Here is a 20,860-nt window from a genome sequence, read left to right on the forward strand (position 1 = left end):
TTGGGGCAATAACATGCTGTTTGATTGCTGGTATGTCATCATTATGGTGTGCAGTGTATGTAGGCAAACTCTGAACAAAGGTGGATAAAATAATGACAGTCAGTCAAATCTAGAAGCAAACAGAATATTATAAGGAACCAGGGAAGACGTGCATGCATTAATAGAAAGCATTTTTTAAAAATGGCAGATGACAGTAGTAATTTTAATATTAGCAGCCGTGCTCCTGGGATTAGTCCAACCCTGCTTAGACATAATATTACGTTAGAACTGATAATTTGCATAGCCATTTCTAATGTATTTTCTGTTGCCAAAAGATGCTACACAGGGTACACAATGCGTTATTACACTGGTATAACAAGCTGCCCAAGTGTAAGGCTTGAAAGGAGCCTACATTTATCAACACAAATAAGTAACTTTAATTCCGTTTCCGTAGCGTAATTCCTTTTCTCCACGGGGATCACCTTTTTTAGTAATTATTGCCAAGTTGATTTATTTGATGGCAACATATTTCCTATGAAGATTAAGAAAGCAGTCAGACTACAATTTGTTCTGTCCCATTTTCTTATAAGTCCTTGATACTGTTACCATTGCAAGTAACTTTACATGTTATTGTAAAATGGCCATTCATGAGATTATCTGGTTCACGGACAAGAGCTTTGAATCCTATCTAAACTGGACTATCGGGCAGTCAACACTTAAAGACTGCAGGACATGCTAGAACTAGTTAATTGCTTATTTTGTCAATTACTGGTATACTTGTATATCCCTGTTGTTACTATTTCTTTGTCAATACCACATGGGGTGGGGAGGGGTCAGCCTAGTAATTCTCCAGCAAATACTGTCATTTTGGGCAGGGCTCCACTAGAGTCCATGTATATTTCATTTTATCTTGGCTCAAAAATCAGAATGACAGCTCCCATAGCATTGTAATACCATTTTTTATCTATATCGAGAGAATAGAAAGATTTAATCTGTTTGGAGAACTGCGAAAGACAAAGGTACTCTCTCTATTTAATACATACCTTACCTCCTCATTAAAAAAATAATTATAAAGTGCATTTAAATTCAGGTAGCAGTACCTATGGTGCATGGCCCAATACAGGTCCCAAAAAGTATATATTTTATATTCTTCCCACAACAGGTAAATGGAGCATGCTCATAGAAAAGCCATTGTAGATGGGACCTATGCTTTGTATTAGCAGTGTGAGCAGACAGGTCTGTAAAGACTGGGGACAAAATCTCCTGGTTGGTTTTGCAGGAGCTGCAGATCCCAGAGTGGGAGGAGAGTACTCAGGTTGGTCTCATGGGGCTGTATGGTGCCAAGGGGAAGTATAAGGTGCTGCACAGTATATTGTGCATATCGCTTATACTACACTTGTTAGTTGTAGCGTGCGATTTTCTAGACACATGGCATTAAAGAAAGTTCTTACCATATTTGCTATGAAGAAAGAGGATCTCTCTTTTGTCATATCAAACATAGCGATAACGTTTTTTTCTAACTAATACACTAGGTATGTTTTGCAGCATTTTTTCATCTTTCTGCTCCCATGACTGGATCACTAAAAAATATCAACTATGATTTGGAAAGTGTGAGCTATTGTGGCCTAGCTGGGTGTGATAAATAACAAACGTTTGCAATAAGTGTATAACATCTTCCTTTCTAACTGTTGTGTTCTGCTGTTACAATACTAGGGTTGGGCACATTCACACAGGTTGTTACGAAAGATTAAGGTATGTGTATTTATGCACTACGCCAATGTGTTATACATGTCTGCAACATGTTTAGCCAAAGCATATTTTCTGTGGGGAAAAAAAACAAACATATATTCCCCTTTATTCAAAAAGTGTACCTCAATAACACCACCAAATTTCCAATATTTATTTATCTGGTCCACTGGAAGTAACTTTTAAATATTTTTTTACTTCTATCCAAGTGAGTTTTATAATATTTTTTCAGGACAGATAATGACTTATTTTGGTTATAAAATTAAAATAAATGTAGTGTAAAGTGCAATATGCAAAGAACATAATTGCTAATGATGTGGGGGGATGAAAAGATCTTGATATTGAAACAACCCCATTAATTTAACCAAAAATGTTTTTATACATTATTTTATATAGGACCAAAACCAAGGGTAAGATTTTTTGTTTTTTACATATTTTATCCACTGGAGATCTGGAGTACGGTAGTTCAATAAGTCTAACCTATTATCAACACTAATAGACCCAATGTAAAGTGTATAATGACTGATAAGCCAGCCTTTATTAGATCCACTAACATTCATTTAGTGCCACCAGTTTCCATACTACAACCACACAGCCTGAATACTGTGTGTAATGATCAATGGCCAGTAACTGAAGGAAAGAAATCCTTGGTACAGCACGGGGCAGCCAGTAGCACCATGGATGAGGCCCAGCATGTGTAGGATATTCGCTGAATGAGTAAAGCACTTTACACAATGCACTACCTGCAACACCTTCATTTCTGTCCTGGCCTTATGGCCAGACAAGGAATAAATGTTTACACATCAGGCAGTAAGACCTGGGGTCATCAGTCCCTTTAATTATTACTAATCACTAGCACTTATGCACCAAGAACTTTTTCTTTCTTTTTTTTGTGTAAATCAGCCATTTTTTAGGGTCTTGGCTGAGATACTCATGGGAAGCCTGTTCCCCGAGTTTTGGATGTTCTCTCCTTCAGTAGGGGAGATGTAAAATCCAGTTTCCTGTGAACGCTTTGTGTTTATCCGAGCCTTCCAGCAAAGGTGGCCCTGAAGACCCCTTCACCCTAGGGTACTAATGGCTCCAGAGAGTAACAGGAGCCCTTCTAATTTTGGAGAGGGTCCAAAGATCAAAGCCCCTCTGCACACTGACAATACTGAACAGGGTGATTTGGAGCAAGCAAATCAGGCTTCAGTTATTTAAAAAAAAAAAAGAAAAGTCGCAGAATGTGTGGGGGAAGACCACTTGTTGGCGATGCGTATGTATAATAACATGGGAAGGAGGTAAAAAAAAAAAAAAGTCTGTGCCATTAGTCCCTTAAGTTTCTCTGTAAAAACATAATGGAAGTCACTAGCGAGAGTCTTATCCATGTCTCTGACGAGGTGCAAGATAAAATCATAAACCTACTCAGGGTATTGGTTCACTTTAAGTAATTCTTTAGTAAGAAAAAAAAATATGTTTCTAAATGTTGGGTAAAAACGGTTTTTAAAATGTATCGTTGATGAAATCTTGCTTATAGCTGGAGTATTTAAATAAGCTTTAGCTGCACTAGTGGGCTGCTCTGTGGGCTAAAAGCTGATCAGATTGTTCGAACATAAAGTAAGGAACAGCAGCAGGAATGCAAGAACATCAAGTTAAATGTTGAAATTAAACGATACAATGTGCTTTGGAACGATGATCGTTCATTGTTGCAGCTTACACACTACTGCAATATCAGACCGAGCGGGCGCCTATCGTGTGATTGGCCCAATAATCATCTGAACACACAGTGGTGTGCAACCAGCTTTAGATTTTGTGCGTTTCTCTGGCTTATCAGTTTATTTCATCAGTCGTAGATAGCTAGCTAAACATCTTCATGAAGATTTGGTATCAGCCCAGGATATTTAACCCTGACAAGTGCAATTTAAGTGGTCAACATAACTATAACAAACAAGTTAAAAATAAAATGTGAAAAAGATAAGTTACTGGATAAACATTTTATTCAGACAAGTCAATGTGTCTCCAGCTCAAGTTTAACACCTTTGCAAAGATATAAAACATGGTAGGATTCCTTTCCATTTATGTTGTGGAGCATATAAAATGATAGGCTTCCTATTCTCATACCAATTTCAACTTTACAAAAATGTAAGTAGTAACACCACACCATTTTTTATCATTGATAAAAACAATCAATGAATAATCGCTTTTCTCCTTCTATTTAAGTTTCTTCTTAAAAATAATTTTATTCAGAGTGATGATTACAGCCATATTTTTTACTACTAGAATGACTGCTGAATCCATTCCCCCCCGGTCTTTTGTGTGTAGTGCTATTAACAGTACTGTTGTTGCCAGTATAGGAGACTGGGAGATTGTGGAATGCAGCTCAATGAAGTGTCTTAGAATAGTCTGCAATGTAAAGAACCATAACCATTCAGATTTCCTGCAACTCTGTGAAACAAAAATTAATTTGCAATTCTCTAAAATTACTTTTAAAATGTCTGCGATCACCATTCTCAGCAGGCGTGTGTGTGTGTGTGTGTGTGTGTTATTTTCTAACTGCACTGACAGTAATGCAGACAGTGAACCAGCCACTCTGCCCAAGGGGCCAGATCACATCCACTTTGGCCACTACGTATGTCCTGTCACTTGAACCAAGAGTAAGGATTGGCTCGTGAGGCCCTCTTATCTCTGCCAATGGTTCGCCAAAAATTATGTTAGTTGTAACTCAACAAGAAAGATGCAAATAGTGATATGACATTTCATCTGACAGCATTGAGTCATCCTGTGACCTCCTCTCACCTTCAGCAATAAGGATGGAGGAAGCTGATTAATATGAAACTGTTCACAAGGAATAGCCACATCAGTCTCCACGTTGTGGTTTTCAGGATCAGCTTCCCTGATGCGGCAGCTTAGACACTGTGGTTGAACCTGCAAAGGTGTTGGCAGCAAGTATGAGGAGTCCAAGCAAGATGAAGTGCAACACAGGACTTTGTCGTTCTGGGGGTCTGACTCATCAGAAAGAGCATGTCCTTGTTGTACTGTGTTTTGTTGTAAATTATCCGAGGTTAGGGGTTGTGTCTCTTCCTCTGGGAAGGGTATGGCTGGGTCCCCAGTAAGCTGGTGTGTAAGTTCTTCTGTACAGGACTGTGTAGGATCCCCAGTAAGCTGGTATACAGACCCCTCTGTGGAAAGTGTTGCAGAATCCCCATTAAGCTGCTCTTCATTTGAACATGGGGGTGACTGACTCCCAGAAAAGTGGGGAGCCTGCTCTTCTGCTAATGGGTGAGTTAGACCTCCAGGAAAGGGATGTTGTGCTTGACCCTCTGAGCAATGTTGTGTCTGCTTCTCTACACAGGAGTCTGGGGGATCTCCAGAAGGGGAGTGTGCTTGCTCCCTGGCAGGTGCACAGCGGGGCAGCTTGCACGGGGTGCGAGGCTTTTGGTTTCCCCCGCAGTTTTTCCGTTTGCACACCATGTCAGCGGCCAGATTGCTACAGCAGGGCTGCGGGGAAGTAACGGTGCGGAACTCTGGTCCCCTCAAATATCCTGTGCACAGGAGACTGCGCCTCCGGTCCTGCCAGGCACTCAGCTCCACAGGGCACAGCAGCAGCAGGCGGGCACAGTCCTGGGCAGCAGTACGCGCTGCAGGCAGGTCGGGGGAAGTGGGCTGACTGCTCGGACGCTCCCTGCGGTGGTTGTGCACGATGAAGCAGAGCATGCACGGTGCACGGAAGAAGCAGTCCCCGCGCTGTAGCTTCTTCCTCCGGCTCTCGGGTCTGTGAGGTGTGTGGCCGCTGCGCTGCTTGCAGAGCAGGCTGCCCATAAAGGACGTGCAGCTCGTGGAGGTGCTGTGTACGCGGGCACAGTCCGGGCTCAGACTTGCTGTATATTCCTTTCCCCGTTACCGCCGCTCTACCATCATCAAAACACAGGACGTCACGCACAGTACTAATGCTGCTATTGGACAGAGTGTGTGCGCCGCTGTGCGTCCCTCCGACTATTTCCCATCATCATAGAGATGTGCAGGCCTGGGATCAGTCATATTTGTTGATGGTAGACGTAAGGATTTGTATAGCGAGGTGTGCGACAAGTGCACATAGTGTTAGTGATACGTGCCCTCTTTCAAAATGGTCGCTGCTTCCACTTCCTAGAACTAGAAAACTGGTTCAGTGTTTAAAAGTGATGGCCCTTAGAGGTAGCGCCACCTTCTGGTTTCAAAAATATACAGTATATGTATTATCAGAACTCGTAGTAAAATGTGGTTATAGCTGTATTACTCCAATTGTAATGAAGAACCACAGCATTTTGTGATACTTTTTATAAGACTAATGGTTATTTTTTTCAAGACAAGCTTACAAGATATTTATATATTGTTTATTACAGTCATTTTGCTGTATATTTATCCATTGGCTTACAGGATATACTTGCTTTTCTTTAGATCTGTATTCATTATTATACTTTATTTATAGTGTGCCACAAAGAGAGCATACAACAAAATATTCATGAGATATATTGTTTTTTTGCCAACATATTAATCTCAGTGAGAGTACTGTAACGAGCCTTACCTGATACAAGTGGACCACCCATCTGTCACACTCCTCCTCCCAGAACTATCGCTACCACACCACGTCTGTCTAGAAAAAAAAACACTGTAATTACCAGAAGTAGAGACCCTGACTCTGCTCCTATTGCCGACACCTCGATTTGGACTGGTCCTGGGCACAGGGCTTCAGAAATTCCAGACCTGGAAGTATCCCACTCATCAATATCTTGGTGAGGGCCCCACCAAGAGAAAGTGATAATCGCACAATGATACTCATCAGTTAATCAACATCAGCTCTGATGGTTGTCAGTACTTCCAGAATCGGTGTCTAGAAAAAAGGGGAAGCTCACAAGTCGGCCCACCCACAATGCTGTCTATCGGGCTAATATGTATCTCCCACATTAGTGCTAGCTACAAAAACAACAAAACAGTTCCCTGGTCCTAACAGCTAAACTACGTGACCAGATGCTGTGTAACTATAAACTCCTAGCACTAGGTTTAGTGTACTGCCATAGCTCATACCCCACAGTTCAAAAATACCAATACAAAAATAAGACAATAGGGAATAACGGATACCAAAAGCCTACCCTTAATGGGGACCTAACTTCTGGACCCTGGAAGGGAAAATACCACACAAGAATACAATACAATACAATAAAGTGACCACCAGACAATGGCTACCTAAATACAGTACAATGGGGACACACCACGGGAGGTCTCAAATGGCAGGGAACCTCCTAACTTACCACAGACTAATCCTTTACTTCAACTGGTACCTACAGGTTAATCCTGCAAATACTTGGGCCACAGGCTAAGCCTGAAATTAGTTGTGAGCACAGGCAAAGTCTGAAATTGGTTTGCGGGCTAGGCCTGAAATGAGACAAATTATTATACTATTATTATCTTTTATTTCTAAGGCTCCACAAAGTGTCTGCAAGGGCCTTTTGCCCAAATGTGCAAAATGTAGGAAAATACAGAGTGTAGGCATGCACCTGGAAGAGGTTCGCCCGAAGGACTTTCTTAGTTTCAGCAGTCACCGCTGGTCTCCTCACCGTCCTAATGTTCGCTGGCTGTCGCAGTCCTCACCGCACTGCCACTGTCCGTCTTCCTTGCTTAGCTGTCTTATAATTTGAACTCGGCATCTTCCTTCTTCAGACCGGCATCTTCCATCCTCTGTCCATCTTCTTCTTTCCGGTGTCTTCTCTCTTCTGTCCGTCTTTTTGTTCTCTCTGGAGCTCTTCTTCACTTGCCTGTCGCCAACAGACTGAAACCATGCAGCACGGGATGCTATGTAATAAACGTTGTGCCAAAATTTCAGATGGCCTGAGGTGAGCCCTGAGTGGCTAACCGTCCCAGTCACTGACTGGCTGGCAGCTAATTGCTTCCAATTTGCTGTCACCAGCACCTGGGGACCCTAGAAGAAAAGAAGAAGACTTACCTGCCACTCAGGTAAGTTCCCCGCTGGGCGCATCCTCACAGTACAATTGACCTTACAAGGTAATAGTTAAACAGTCAGATATTATTTCACAGCTATAGAAATGCAGAGGAAGTGATATGAATGTGTTTTGTGTCAAATAAATCTGAAAGGGTTGCAGTGTGAAAAAATGCTACTAGATAAAGTTCCAGTAGAGACCTTCAGTTAATTTTTTTTGAATGTGCTTCCGCAAATACAAAACACTCCCACAATCATTGGCATTGCAATAGAGTCAGAAGCAGCAGTAATTGCTAAAAGGCCGTGGGACCCAAGCTATGACTCACAGAAGCGCCAGCATGACCTGCTTAGTGGTAGGAGGAGTCTTCTGATTTGTTAGTCCTTTACAAAGGAAGGCGGCACAGGAAAATGTCTGTTTGTTGGGTGTTATTAGAGATGGTAAGATGTGCAGGAGCTCCAGCTCAGATTTTGCACCAGGCCATCTAACTATGCCACTGCCTACAATTGATGATCTCATAGTAACAAATTGTTTTAATTGCACTCCAATTAAGGCAAGAAGAGGAAGAAGAAAACATGTTTTAATTGGGGCACTCTGTGATTGGATTTATAATAAAATTACAACTTTTATTAGTTTTCACTAAAAAGGATCATTTAGATCTGTTACTGAATCATTATGGGTAGTGAAATATTTAAAAACAATGAAAGTGATTGTACAAAAATGTGCTTTTTTTTAAAAATAGCAGTGATAAACTGGTAAGCCTCACTTCTGTGTATCATTAATTTAAGAAGAAACAGTATGTACTGCAAAATGTAATCTCCTGTTATTTATGCAATATATATCATTAGTCTAAAATTCCATACACTTCACATAGGGAAAATGCACCTCCGGCATTTAATCAGATTATAATTCCTATTATTTATCGTTTATTCCCCACATCAACTCTATATCTAAATCATGTTACATACACCTAAAGAACATTTCCAGAATACGCACATATCTGACACAAGACACCGCAAAAACATTAATTCATGCACTCATCATCTCCCGCATCTACTATTGCAATTCCCTCCTTACTGGTCTTCCCAAAGTCAGACCTGAACCCCTACAATCTATTTTGCACGCAGCGGCTAGATTGATTTTCCTTACTAACCGTTATTCCTCTGCTGAGCCACTCTGTCAGTCTCTACATTGGCTGCCTGTATATCAACGAATCCAATATAAAATTCTTCTACTAACATATAAGGCCGTCAACAAAATTGCACCGACATATATCTCCTCACTTATCTCAAAATATCTCCGTACTCGTCACCTCCGTTCTGCACAAGATCTACGTCTCTCCTCCACTCTCATCACATCCTCCCATTCTCGGTTACAGGATTTTTTCCGGGCTGCACCCAATTTGTGGAATTCCCTCCCACGCACAATAAGACTTTCCTCTAGTCTTCAAACTTTCAAGCGTTCACTGAAAACCCACTTTTTCAGACAAGGTTATGATATTCCTCAACCACCATCTTAATTTCCCTAGATTACCCTATTACCATCCTCTACACTGCTAACGCAAGACAACAACCCTCTGACCAACATTGCAACACACACAGCCCACTCAATACTTTTACCTTCTCGTTCTAGCTAGTCCATTGTGCAATATGATGTAGCACGTGCCCTTGTGTTTCTAACTCCCATTGTCCTATAGATTGTAAGCTTGCGAGCAGAGTTTTCTTACCTCTCTGTCTGTATGTATTACCCAATATTGTCTTATCAGTGTTTGTTCCAAATTGTAAAGCGCTACGGAATTTGCTGGCGCTATATAAATAAATGTTGATGATGATGATGATATTATTTTCATATAGACAGATTTTATTTGCAGTTGGTTACGTAATGCAGGAATAGTTTTAAACTCCTGTTATGAATTAGATTCTATTAATTCTCTCCATATAGTCTCTCCATTAATTATAGGGATATTAGTTGTTCACTTCCTTGCTTCATTACTCTTAGATCCTTGAGCTATTGATTATGTATTAATTCTGGAGGATTCTAATCAACTCTGTAATGCCATTAAGAGAATACCCTTAAATAACTTATCCTATTCAGTACGTTGTTTCATTCATACATCAGGTTGTCCATTCATACAAATTTAATAGCCATGCTAAAGAAAATTGGATTGCTAGATGTGTATACAATATTGAGTTAATATTATGGCTTGAGATGTAATAAATTATTTATGGTCAGGAGTGGATACATAGCAAGGCAAAAGCCAACACGCATTTCGCTACATTATGTTTTTCAAGGCAACCTGAGGTAGTCCATTGATTGGTCTTTTATAGTCAGTTTAAAAGCCCCTACTGTGACGTTTTTATAGCAACCAATTGCATTCCTGCAACGGCTGCTACACCAAGAGTGTGATAGACAATTTGTATTATCTATCACCTTTCAAACATGGTTAAGAACTCGCCCTTCCCCTCTTATGATTGGTTCTTTTCAATCAATGAGCAACGATTATGTTTATACTATGATTGCATCGTAAATTCACAGTCTCAAATAATAGAATTCATTGGTAATGATGTTATATTTATATATCACAAGTTAACTGTATAGGGAAAAGGAGAGTTTATCATACATTATAATTTGGTTTAGACGGCAGTGTCCCCAATGTTTCTACCATTGCTTACTATTTTTCTCTAACTAATATGGATACCAAATTCCCACACAAAAATTAGTCTATCATGATGTTCATGATATGAGTATTCCTGTGATTGAAGTGAAAATGTTTTAATTCTTTGTGTTATCATCTATATTCTGTTGGATATACAAATAATAATATATGTGTTGAAGTGATCAATATCTTCCTATTGTATCAATTCACTGCAAACTATAATTGCAAATAACATCATATTACCATAAAATAGTGCAAGTGATAAGGTGATCACCTATTCTGCTGGAGTAGCCTAGGCCCTGCTTTGCTGTCCATGACCAACCCCTGGTCAAGCCACCACTATCCACCGGCTCAATCATTTTCCTCTGAAGGCTATGGTCCGGTACCAATACGGTTCGGCCTGTCCACCACTTCCCACCGTTAAATCTGCAATCTGTATATCCTGGTTCCTTGCTTCCTTGGCCTCCTGGGTCCTTATTTAATCATGGCCCTAGTGAGACTTTCTTGGACTGATGTCCCAACCATCCACTAGGGTCACCACTTCTGATTCAGGCTGCAGCATTGGCCGAGATATGTTGGACCTCCAGATTTCCAATTTCCCAGTTCATGAGTCCCTATTCATCTTGGAGCCTTCCGGTTCTTCCAGGTTCTTCACCTCACTCATTAATCGCTCCTCTCCCCTTCTTTCCTTCCACCCTCTCCTCCCTAGTCTCACACCATGTCTCCTCACCCCCTGCCCTCACCTGCTTCCCAGATCCAGTGCACCCACTCACATAAACATTGCTGTCATTTTCATCCACATTTCCCCACTTCCCTCTCTCCCTTTCACCAGTGCTCTCTGGAATGCCAGATGCATCTGTAATAAACTGCCCTCTATCCATGTCTTTTTCATCTCCAACTTTCTTAAACTTCTTGCCATCATCAAAACCCGCCTCTCCTCCACTGCTCTCTTATATGGAGTCCTCTCCCTCACCCACTCTCTCAAACCTGATGACTGTTTGGATGGTGGGGTGGGCATCCTTTCACACATTTGTACCTTCTGTGTTATCTCCCGAGCCCTGCCTTTCATTCTCCTCCTTTGAGGTCCACTCTATCTGTCTCTTCTTCCCCTTCCATCTCTGTGTCTCAATCATTTACCGACCAACTTCCCAACTTCTTGATAAGTTTGTAGCTTGGCTCCCTCACTACCTCTCCCCAGACCACTCATCCATCATGACGGTTGACTTTGACATCCCCATTGACAACCCTTCTGACCCGGTATCAATCAAACTTCTTGTGCTTTCTTCCTGCTTTGGCCTCTTACAATGAACCTCTTCTCCCACTCACTATCTCATCAGTCCCTTGCATCATAATTCCCAATATGAAGACAACTGAGAGAGTGGATCAAAGTGGTTTATTTATAACAGGTTACACAGCTTTAAGATGCAATAAATGGTAAGGCAATAAGTACAAGTCAAGAGGGTATGCCAGTTATAGCATGGATAACTCAGGAAGCCACAGATCCAGAGAATGGTCAATAGTAATACAGTTCAAAAGAGGCAGTGCTGAGAAGCCGGATAACAAGGTCTGGTTCAGAGACTGGAGAAGCAGGATAAACCACGGGTGTCAAGATACCTGGTTTATTCAAGAGGCACAAGCCACCGGATGAACCGTGGATGACTACACTCCAGGTTATTCAGGAGGCACCAGAAGAGTCACAGGTGTCAGGACTCCAGGTTACTCAAGAGGCACCAGAGGAGTCACAGGTGTCAGGACTCTAGGTTACTCAGGAGGTAGGAAGCACCAGAGGAGTCACGGGTGTCAGGACTTCAGGTTAGCGCCTTGGCGTGGCAGGATGGCTTAAACATACATTTGCAAATGTGTGCAACAAAGACTTTTGCATTTTTATCTACAGTAGAAATGGCAGATCTGTTGCTGGCTATAGCAGTGTGCTGGGGGAAAAAATGTTGTGTGTATGTTCCTTGCAGGATAACCCCACCCTTTCAGCACCTGTTATGGCCTATAAATTGATTTGAGCAGCTTCCACTTTTGTATTTGTCTGAGAGGCATGTTGGTGTCAGTAGCTGAGGGGGAGTGCTGACATTGGATTGCTATTTGGAGGCTTCTGGGGTACCTCTTTGGTAAGTTAGCTCTCAATTTAAAAACACATATGTATGGCCCAAATATAGGGACTCTCATTGTTTAGAGTAGGACCATCCTATATGCAAAAGCGCCTTGGCGTGGCAGGATGGCTTAAACATACATTTGCAAATGTGTGCAACAAAGACTTTTGCATTTTTATCTACAGTAGAAATGGCAGATCTGTTGCTGGCTATAGCAGTGTGCTGGGGGAAAAAATGTTGTGTGTATGTTCCTTGCAGGATAACCCCACCCTTTCAGCACCTGTTATGGCCTATAAATTGATTTGAGCAGCTTCCACTTTTGTATTTGTCTGAGAGGCATGTTGGTGTCAGTAGCTGAGGGGGAGTGCTGACATTGGATTGCTATTTGGAGGCTTCTGGGGTACCTCTTTGGTAAGTTAGCTCTCAATTTAAAAACACATATGTATGGCCCAAATATAGGGACTCTCATTGTTTAGAGTAGGACCATCCTATATGCAAAAGCGCCTTGGCGTGGCAGGATGGCTTAAACATACATTTGCAAATGTGTGCAACAAAGACTTTTGCATTTTTATCTACAGTAGAAATGGCAGATCTGTTGCTGGCTATAGCAGTGTGCTGGGGGAAAAAATGTTGTGTGTATGTTCCTTGCAGGATAACCCCACCCTTTCAGCACCTGTTATGGCCTATAAATTGATTTGAGCAGCTTCCACTTTTGTATTTGTCTGAGAGGCATGTTGGTGTCAGTAGCTGAGGGGGAGTGCTGACATTGGATTGCTATTTGGAGGCTTCTGGGGTACCTCTTTGGTAAGTTAGCTCTCAATTTAAAAACACATATGTATGGCCCAAATATAGGGACTCTCATTGTTTAGAGTAGGACCATCCTATATGCAAAAGCGCCTTGGCGTGGCAGGATGGCTTAAACATACATTTGCAAATGTGTGCAACAAAGACTTTTGCATTTTTATCTACAGTAGAAATGGCAGATCTGTTGCTGGCTATAGCAGTGTGCTGGGGGAAAAAATGTTGTGTGTATGTTCCTTGCAGGATAACCCCACCCTTTCAGCACCTGTTATGGCCTATAAATTGATTTGAGCAGCTTCCACTTTTGTATTTGTCTGAGAGGCATGTTGGTGTCAGTAGCTGAGGGGGAGTGCTGACATTGGATTGCTATTTGGAGGCTTCTGGGGTACCTCTTTGGTAAGTTAGCTCTCAATTTAAAAACACATATGTATGGCCCAAATATAGGGACTCTCATTGTTTAGAGTAGGACCATCCTATATGCAAAAGCGCCTTGGCGTGGCAGGATGGCTTAAACATACATTTGCAAATGTGTGCAACAAAGACTTTTGCATTTTTATCTACAGTAGAAATGGCAGATCTGTTGCTGGCTATAGCAGTGTGCTGGGGGAAAAAATGTTGTGTGTATGTTCCTTGCAGGATAACCCCACCCTTTCAGCACCTGTTATGGCCTATAAATTGATTTGAGCAGCTTCCACTTTTGTATTTGTCTGAGAGGCATGTTGGTGTCAGTAGCTGAGGGGGAGTGCTGACATTGGATTGCTATTTGGAGGCTTCTGGGGTACCTCTTTGGTAAGTTAGCTCTCAATTTAAAAACACATATGTATGGCCCAAATATAGGGACTCTCATTGTTTAGAGTAGGACCATCCTATATGCAAAAGCGCCTTGGCGTGGCAGGATGGCTTAAACATACATTTGCAAATGTGTGCAACAAAGACTTTTGCATTTTTATCTACAGTAGAAATGGCAGATCTGTTGCTGGCTATAGCAGTGTGCTGGGGGAAAAAATGTTGTGTGTATGTTCCTTGCAGGATAACCCCACCCTTTCAGCACCTGTTATGGCCTATAAATTGATTTGAGCAGCTTCCACTTTTGTATTTGTCTGAGAGGCATGTTGGTGTCAGTAGCTGAGGGGGAGTGCTGACATTGGATTGCTATTTGGAGGCTTCTGGGGTACCTCTTTGGTAAGTTAGCTCTCAATTTAAAAACACATATGTATGGCCCAAATATAGGGACTCTCATTGTTTAGAGTAGGACCATCCTATATGCAAAAGCGCCTTGGCGTGGCAGGATGGCTTAAACATACATTTGCAAATGTGTGCAACAAAGACTTTTGCATTTTTATTTACAGTAGAAATGGCAGATCTGTTGCTGGCTATAGCAGTGTGCTGGGGGAAAAAATGTTGTGTGTATGTTCCTTGCAGGATAACCCCACCCTTTCAGCACCTGTTATGGCCTATAAATTGATTTGAGCAGCTTCCACTTTTGTATTTGTCTGAGAGGCATGTTGGTGTCAGTAGCTGAGGGGGAGTGCTGACATTGGATTGCTATTTGGAGGCTTCTGGGGTACCTCTTTGGTAAGTTAGCTCTCAATTTAAAAACACATATGTATGGCCCAAATATAGGGACTCTCATTGTTTAGAGTAGGACCATCCTATATGCAAAAGCGCCTTGGCGTGGCAGGATGGCTTAAACATACATTTGCAAATGTGTGCAACAAAGACTTTTGCATTTTTATCTACAGTAGAAATGGCAGATCTGTTGCTGGCTATAGCAGTGTGCTGGGGGAAAAAATGTTGTGTGTATGTTCCTTGCAGGATAACCCCACCCTTTCAGCACCTGTTATGGCCTATAAATTGATTTGAGCAGCTTCCACTTTTGTATTTGTCTGAGAGGCATGTTGGTGTCAGTAGCTGAGGGGGAGTGCTGACATTGGATTGCTATTTGGAGGCTTCTGGGGTACCTCTTTGGTAAGTTAGCTCTCAATTTAAAAACACATATGTATGGCCCAAATATAGGGACTCTCATTGTTTAGAGTAGGACCATCCTATATGCAAAAGCGCCTTGGCGTGGCAGGATGGCTTAAACATACATTTGCAAATGTGTGCAACAAAGACTTTTGCATTTTTATCTACAGTAGAAATGGCAGATCTGTTGCTGGCTATAGCAGTGTGCTGGGGGAAAAAATGTTGTGTGTATGTTCCTTGCAGGATAACCCCACCCTTTCAGCACCTGTTATGGCCTATAAATTGATTTGAGCAGCTTCCACTTTTGTATAGGACTTCAGGTTAGTCAGGAGGCAGCAGATGATCAGCAGGTAGAGAAAGTGTAGTGGTCTGCATGGTGGAGTACTCGGAGGTCCAGGTAGGCAGACAGCCAAGAGAGTGGATCAGAATCTCTTATCCATTTAGTGATCATTTCTCACCTTGATTACTGTAGCCTTCTCCTTACAGGACTCCTCTGCTCCCATCTTGCTCCTCTTCAATCTATACATAACTGCAGCAAGACTTATTTTTCTCTCTTGACGCTCCACTTCTTCCTCCCCACTGCCAAACTTTACAATGGCTCCTTTTCCCCTACAGAATCCTTTACAATCTCCTCACCCTCACTTACAAAGACCTCTCCAACACTGCTCCCTACATCTCTAATCTCATCTTATTATATATGTTTACTGTAATGTCCTGTAATACCATGTACTGTTTTGTTGTTCTCCCACTAATACGACGCTGCAACCATTTGTGGCGCCCTATAAAAGGATAATAATAAGACCTCTTTAATCCATATGCAAATGGCTTGTATAGAAGGAGCACACCCACTCCAAGGACCAGTAGGAATCACAAAAAGTTGTTCCATGCTTTTAAATCCTTCTGTCCTAGGTAAATAAATGGATATTGCTCTGACCAAGTCCAACAAGTGCAGATTTCTTTCCTTTAAATCATTAGGTAGGGGACAAAATCTGACAGCACAACTTTGTGATTAATGTAAAATACAGACACTACCTTCATCAGAAATTTTGGGTTGGCCTTAAGTACCACTTTATCCACATAGATATTTAGAAAAGGTTCCTTACACCACAGTGCCTTTAATATTCACATTCTGCGTGCAGAACTAGCTGCCACCAGGAACACTACTATTAGTGTAATCCATCTCAGAGAAACCTCTTTTAGTGGTTCAAACAGGGCCAACAATGCTTTGTACCTTGATTGTAGATAGGGCAAGACTCTTGCTGAAACCATCCTGAAGGAAGTCAAGGACATTTGTAATAGTTGCAGGATTTGGATTGAACTTGTTCTTAGATCATGTGATAAACTTTTTCCAAATTCTATAATACATTATTGAAGAGTTCTTCTTTGCTTGCAAAAGTGTTGATCACAGGCTCTGAGACTCCTTTCTTTATGAGCAGCATCCTCTCAACATTATTGCCATCAAAGTTACAGATTTGTGTGAAGAATCGGGTCTTGGTTCAGCTGATCTGGGCGAAGACGTAGTGGTGGGCCTTGGAGCATTTCACAGGCTACCGAAAACCATAGATAATTTGTCCAAAATTATCCAATTATCCAATGCTTTCTCTTTTCTGATCTTTTTTAGAATGTGAGTGACGAAAGGCAGGGAAGACATAACCAAGATGGAATGTCCATGGAACTGTCAGCACATCTACTGACAGTTTCTGAAGGCCACCACCAGCTTGTTGTCTGAGAATATTCTGAGGTGCCTATCTTTTAATTGAGAATGAAATTGTTCCCTACTGCTCTCATTTCTAAGACATTTATATGAAGCATTTTAGAGATCTTTTCACTATTTGTACCAGAAGGTGGGCTCTCCAGCCTGTGGCACAGGAGTCCATTGTAAGTACTGTCCACTCTGGTTCTAAAAGAGATACCCCCTTGCCGTTAATTTTGAATTTTGCCACCACTTGAGAAACTTCTTGGTGGTTTTTGAGAATGTGATGGTATGATCCAGAGAAAGCTGCCTATGATCCTACCAATCTAGTAGTTCCAGTTAGATACTATCCATGTGCCATTTTGTCCAGAAGGTTATTCCTATGGTGGAATAAAACATTCCCAACAGTTGAGTTCCCTTCTTTATTAATGTCTTGTAATAAGTATGAAGTTGATTTGCTAGGGACCACGAGTGGACCTAGACCTTTTTTATAGGGAGGGGGGGGATGCGATTTAACATTCACCTTCGCCTTAATCAGTCCTGGTGGCAGTGAATACCAGGCTTCTTTGCATGTGTTTATTACATTTCTGGAGTGATAATCCTCTGGATCCTTTGCCAGCCTCTCGGCTGCTAAGCAAACATATGTAGTGTGCTGGATTTTGAAACATCTTTCATCTGACAGAAACACCTTGTTTTGTATGGTATTTATCTGGAGCCCACAAAACTTTATATTTTGTGATGGGATAAGATGAGATGATGGGTACCAATTGCCCTTGCAGGGATTCCTTAACATCTCACCGAATTCAGAGCTTCCTTTCTGTAACCGTGGCCAATATTGCCCAGCAAGAAACAAGCATAAGACACACAAGGACAAACAAGAAAGACAGGGATAACTCACCTGAAATACTTTTACTATATCTCTCTCAACAGCTGTGGGGGCAAGCAGAACAAACACCTCCCCACACTCACAAAAACACACAATAGTGTGGATAGGGGAGAACAGCAATACACAGCAAACAATACCAACGAGAAAATGCAATCACTTAACCAGTACAATAAAACAATAGTGACCATCCCTAGCCTACCTCTAATGGGGGCCTGATCAGAGGGTGCAGAAATGCAGGACACAGGAAAATTACAGGTTCTAAATAACCACTACAAAATGGCCTCCGGAAATTTGAGCAGAAAAATGGGGACTAAGATGGCGTTGACAGCCTGGACGCACTCTCTCTAATCATGGGCTGATCTCCTACTGTTGACAAGTCTAGCGCCTAAATTGTCCCCACAGACCTAGTGCCTGAGATATGTATATGGCCACAGGCTATACCTGAATAGTGCCCCTTTTACTAGGCTAGTTATCTTGGGGCACAGGCTCTTAGCTTGAATAACTATGGCCCCCATGTTAAGCCTGATAATATGAAGCACAGGCTTTTTATCATGAAATATTGTGCCCAAAAATGTATATTTTAAAAATCTAATGAATGCTGCACGGTCCTAGTGCCCAAAATTGTGCACACGGGCCTTGTGCTAGACATTAGTATCAGTGGCAGAAATAAAACATACTTATCTGCACCGTGCAGGAAACAGTCCTCCTCCCTGCCGTTTCCTTCTTCTCCAGTTCTTCCATTGCGCGGCGCCTCTTCTTCTGTTCAATACTGTACTGTCCTCTCCTGTTGCTTGAAGATGGTCCCTTCTATTCAAGCACTCACGTCTCTCTTTTTTCTTTGCGCTCCTGCGCTGCTCTTGTCTCTTGAGTCGCCTGCAATGGTCTGACTAGACCAGTGCAAGGGGCAGGACAGGGCGATGTGGTGAGCCATGATTTGCTTGCCGTGGTGCCAAATTCAAATGGCCAACGGTGAACCACGCTTGACCCACTATCCTGGCCACTGATTGACTGACAGCAAACCAATTTGCTGTCACGAATGCCGAGGATCACTGCGGGGGGAGTGGACTTGGCTAAGCACAGGGGTGAGTAAAGTCTTCTTCTTCTCTTTGCCTCCTGGCCAACTCCAGAGCTGTCTATTCTGGGTCTCTGCTTCTTTCCCTCTTCATGAGCACTGCTTCAGAAGCACACTCTATTACACATGCGTTTGCAGAAAGGCTATCACATGAGTTTTTCTGCTATTGACAACGTGCTTCAAACTCCATACCACAAGGATGTTGGTCCAAATAGGGCCATATCATGACATGTTGCTTTCTAAATTCTGGCACTATAGTTACCACTCCCCAGGATCAGACTGGCCCCACTGGGATATTGGGGAAATCCCTGTGGGCCCCACTGACAGAGCGCCCCATTCCCTACCCAATAACAGCACAGGTGTAAAATAAAATAAAAATAATAAGTTACATAGGCCCTGGGCCTGTGGGTCTATTTTCATCTGGGGGGAGGTGCATGGGTCAACTAATGCTACATCTTTTGCTGGGTGCCCCGGCCCTACTCCTCCTGAAGAGTGAGGCATACGCTTCAGTGGCGCGCTAGAACAAAATATTTCATGGGCCCCTACAATCGCGTTCCTCCAGCTCAAGTCCAAATACTGCCCCTCTCCCTGTCCTGCTCCTATTTGTACGCTTCCTAGGTACAATCTGTTGGTGTTATTTTAGAAGAATATGACAGAGGGTCATCTCTGCTAGCTCACATCGAGTACATCAATCCTGAGTCACATACACAAATACTTAGGGCCAAGGGCAGATACCAAGGTTGTTATTTTTAGATCTGTACATAAAAAGTATCACGCCCATATATAAATTATCATACCCGTATATATAGCATATAAAGAGATACAATTTGAAAATCAGAAAGCTCCCAGATGTACTCTGTTTGCATACTTACAAAAATTGTAAATGAGGCCCTTTGTATCTATATCTATATAAAATTCAAACTGTATTCTGTGGCTTCACCGCTAGATGTCCTAAAATCCAAACAGAATACAAATTAGACTATAACAAAAAACAAATAAATTTGTTAAAATCATAGTGGCAATCAGATATACAGTATTTATGAAAGCACCTACCTATCTTTACTTCACTCTGCAGGGGATATAATACCTAAAAATGATATCACTTCCATAGTGGGCAGCACACTGTTATGAGTTTTAAAATGTTTGCTGCTGACGGATGACGCATATTTATTTCTCTCAATATTGATATTCCTATCTCTTGTGCTCTTTGAGACAAACCCAAACCTGACAGTAATGTTTTTTCTATGCAGCATTTGCCTTATGCAAACAGCTGATTTAGTCTAACATGTAATCTCACTGTAATATTTTAAAGTGTTTTTTCTTAAAATGTCTATTAGATTTTATTTAATAATCATCACATACAGAGAAGACCAATGCAATGGTTGTAAACAACATGGTGTTAAATATGGGTCACATATCGGTAATTCAATTAATTTAGATACTAATCATTATATCATTAAATCCAAGCTATAAATTTGTAACCGGGTTATTGAAACAGGTGCCATCTGTAGGGATAGATGGTAGTGTACAGCAGCAAAGAAGTCCAAGGTTTTGGTAGAACTGCCCTCAGCCATTTCTATTGACCAGAACAAAAAGAAGAAAAACTTCAAAATAAACACTTTGCTTCCCGGGACTAACTAAACGCACGTCGTTCCTGGCTATCACACTAAACAAAAACTTAAGAAGTTCCAGCACATATATTTTACTCACAACCAATATCAGCATTTCTCTTACTATAGGGCTTTCTCTTTTAGAGATTCTACAGTCCCTTCCCCCAGGCAGAACAGAGACTGAGACTGATCTGACATCCTTTTAAACACACCTCACGCCTCAGTCTGCTGTCAGAATGGGAGATCAGAAGCTCCTTGTAAATGGAGCCCGCCCTTCTATCTCCATTTACTGGCCAGAGACACTCTTTTGGAAGCCCCTTCCCACACAAAACTATCTCCCTTTATTTTTGCAGTTATATCTCCCTGGGGGTTTTGAAATGTAGATCAGAAACCTGGATAAAC

General features: G+C 41.7%; 1 protein-coding gene across 2 annotated transcripts in view; it reads right to left on the reverse strand.

Moving 5' to 3' along the window:
• Window positions 1-5,800, reverse strand: part of FBXL17 (F-box and leucine rich repeat protein 17) — a 469,926-nt gene extending 464,126 nt beyond the window's left edge. The window contains exon 1 of one of the 2 annotated variants that reach the window (XM_075181505.1): window positions 4,501-5,797. In XM_075181505.1, coding sequence (XP_075037606.1) covers window positions 4,501-5,523 — 1,023 coding nt within the window. In that variant the 5' untranslated portion in view covers window positions 5,524-5,797. Of the gene's footprint in view, window positions 1-4,500 lie in introns of both variants that reach the window. The other variant, XM_075181509.1, reaches the window with a different exon arrangement.
• Window positions 5,801-20,860: the final 15,060 nt, after the last annotated feature.

The sequence above is a fragment of the Mixophyes fleayi genome, chromosome 1 (assembly GCF_038048845.1).
Source record: "Mixophyes fleayi isolate aMixFle1 chromosome 1, aMixFle1.hap1, whole genome shotgun sequence".
Classification (NCBI taxonomy): Eukaryota; Metazoa; Chordata; class Amphibia; order Anura; family Limnodynastidae; genus Mixophyes; species Mixophyes fleayi.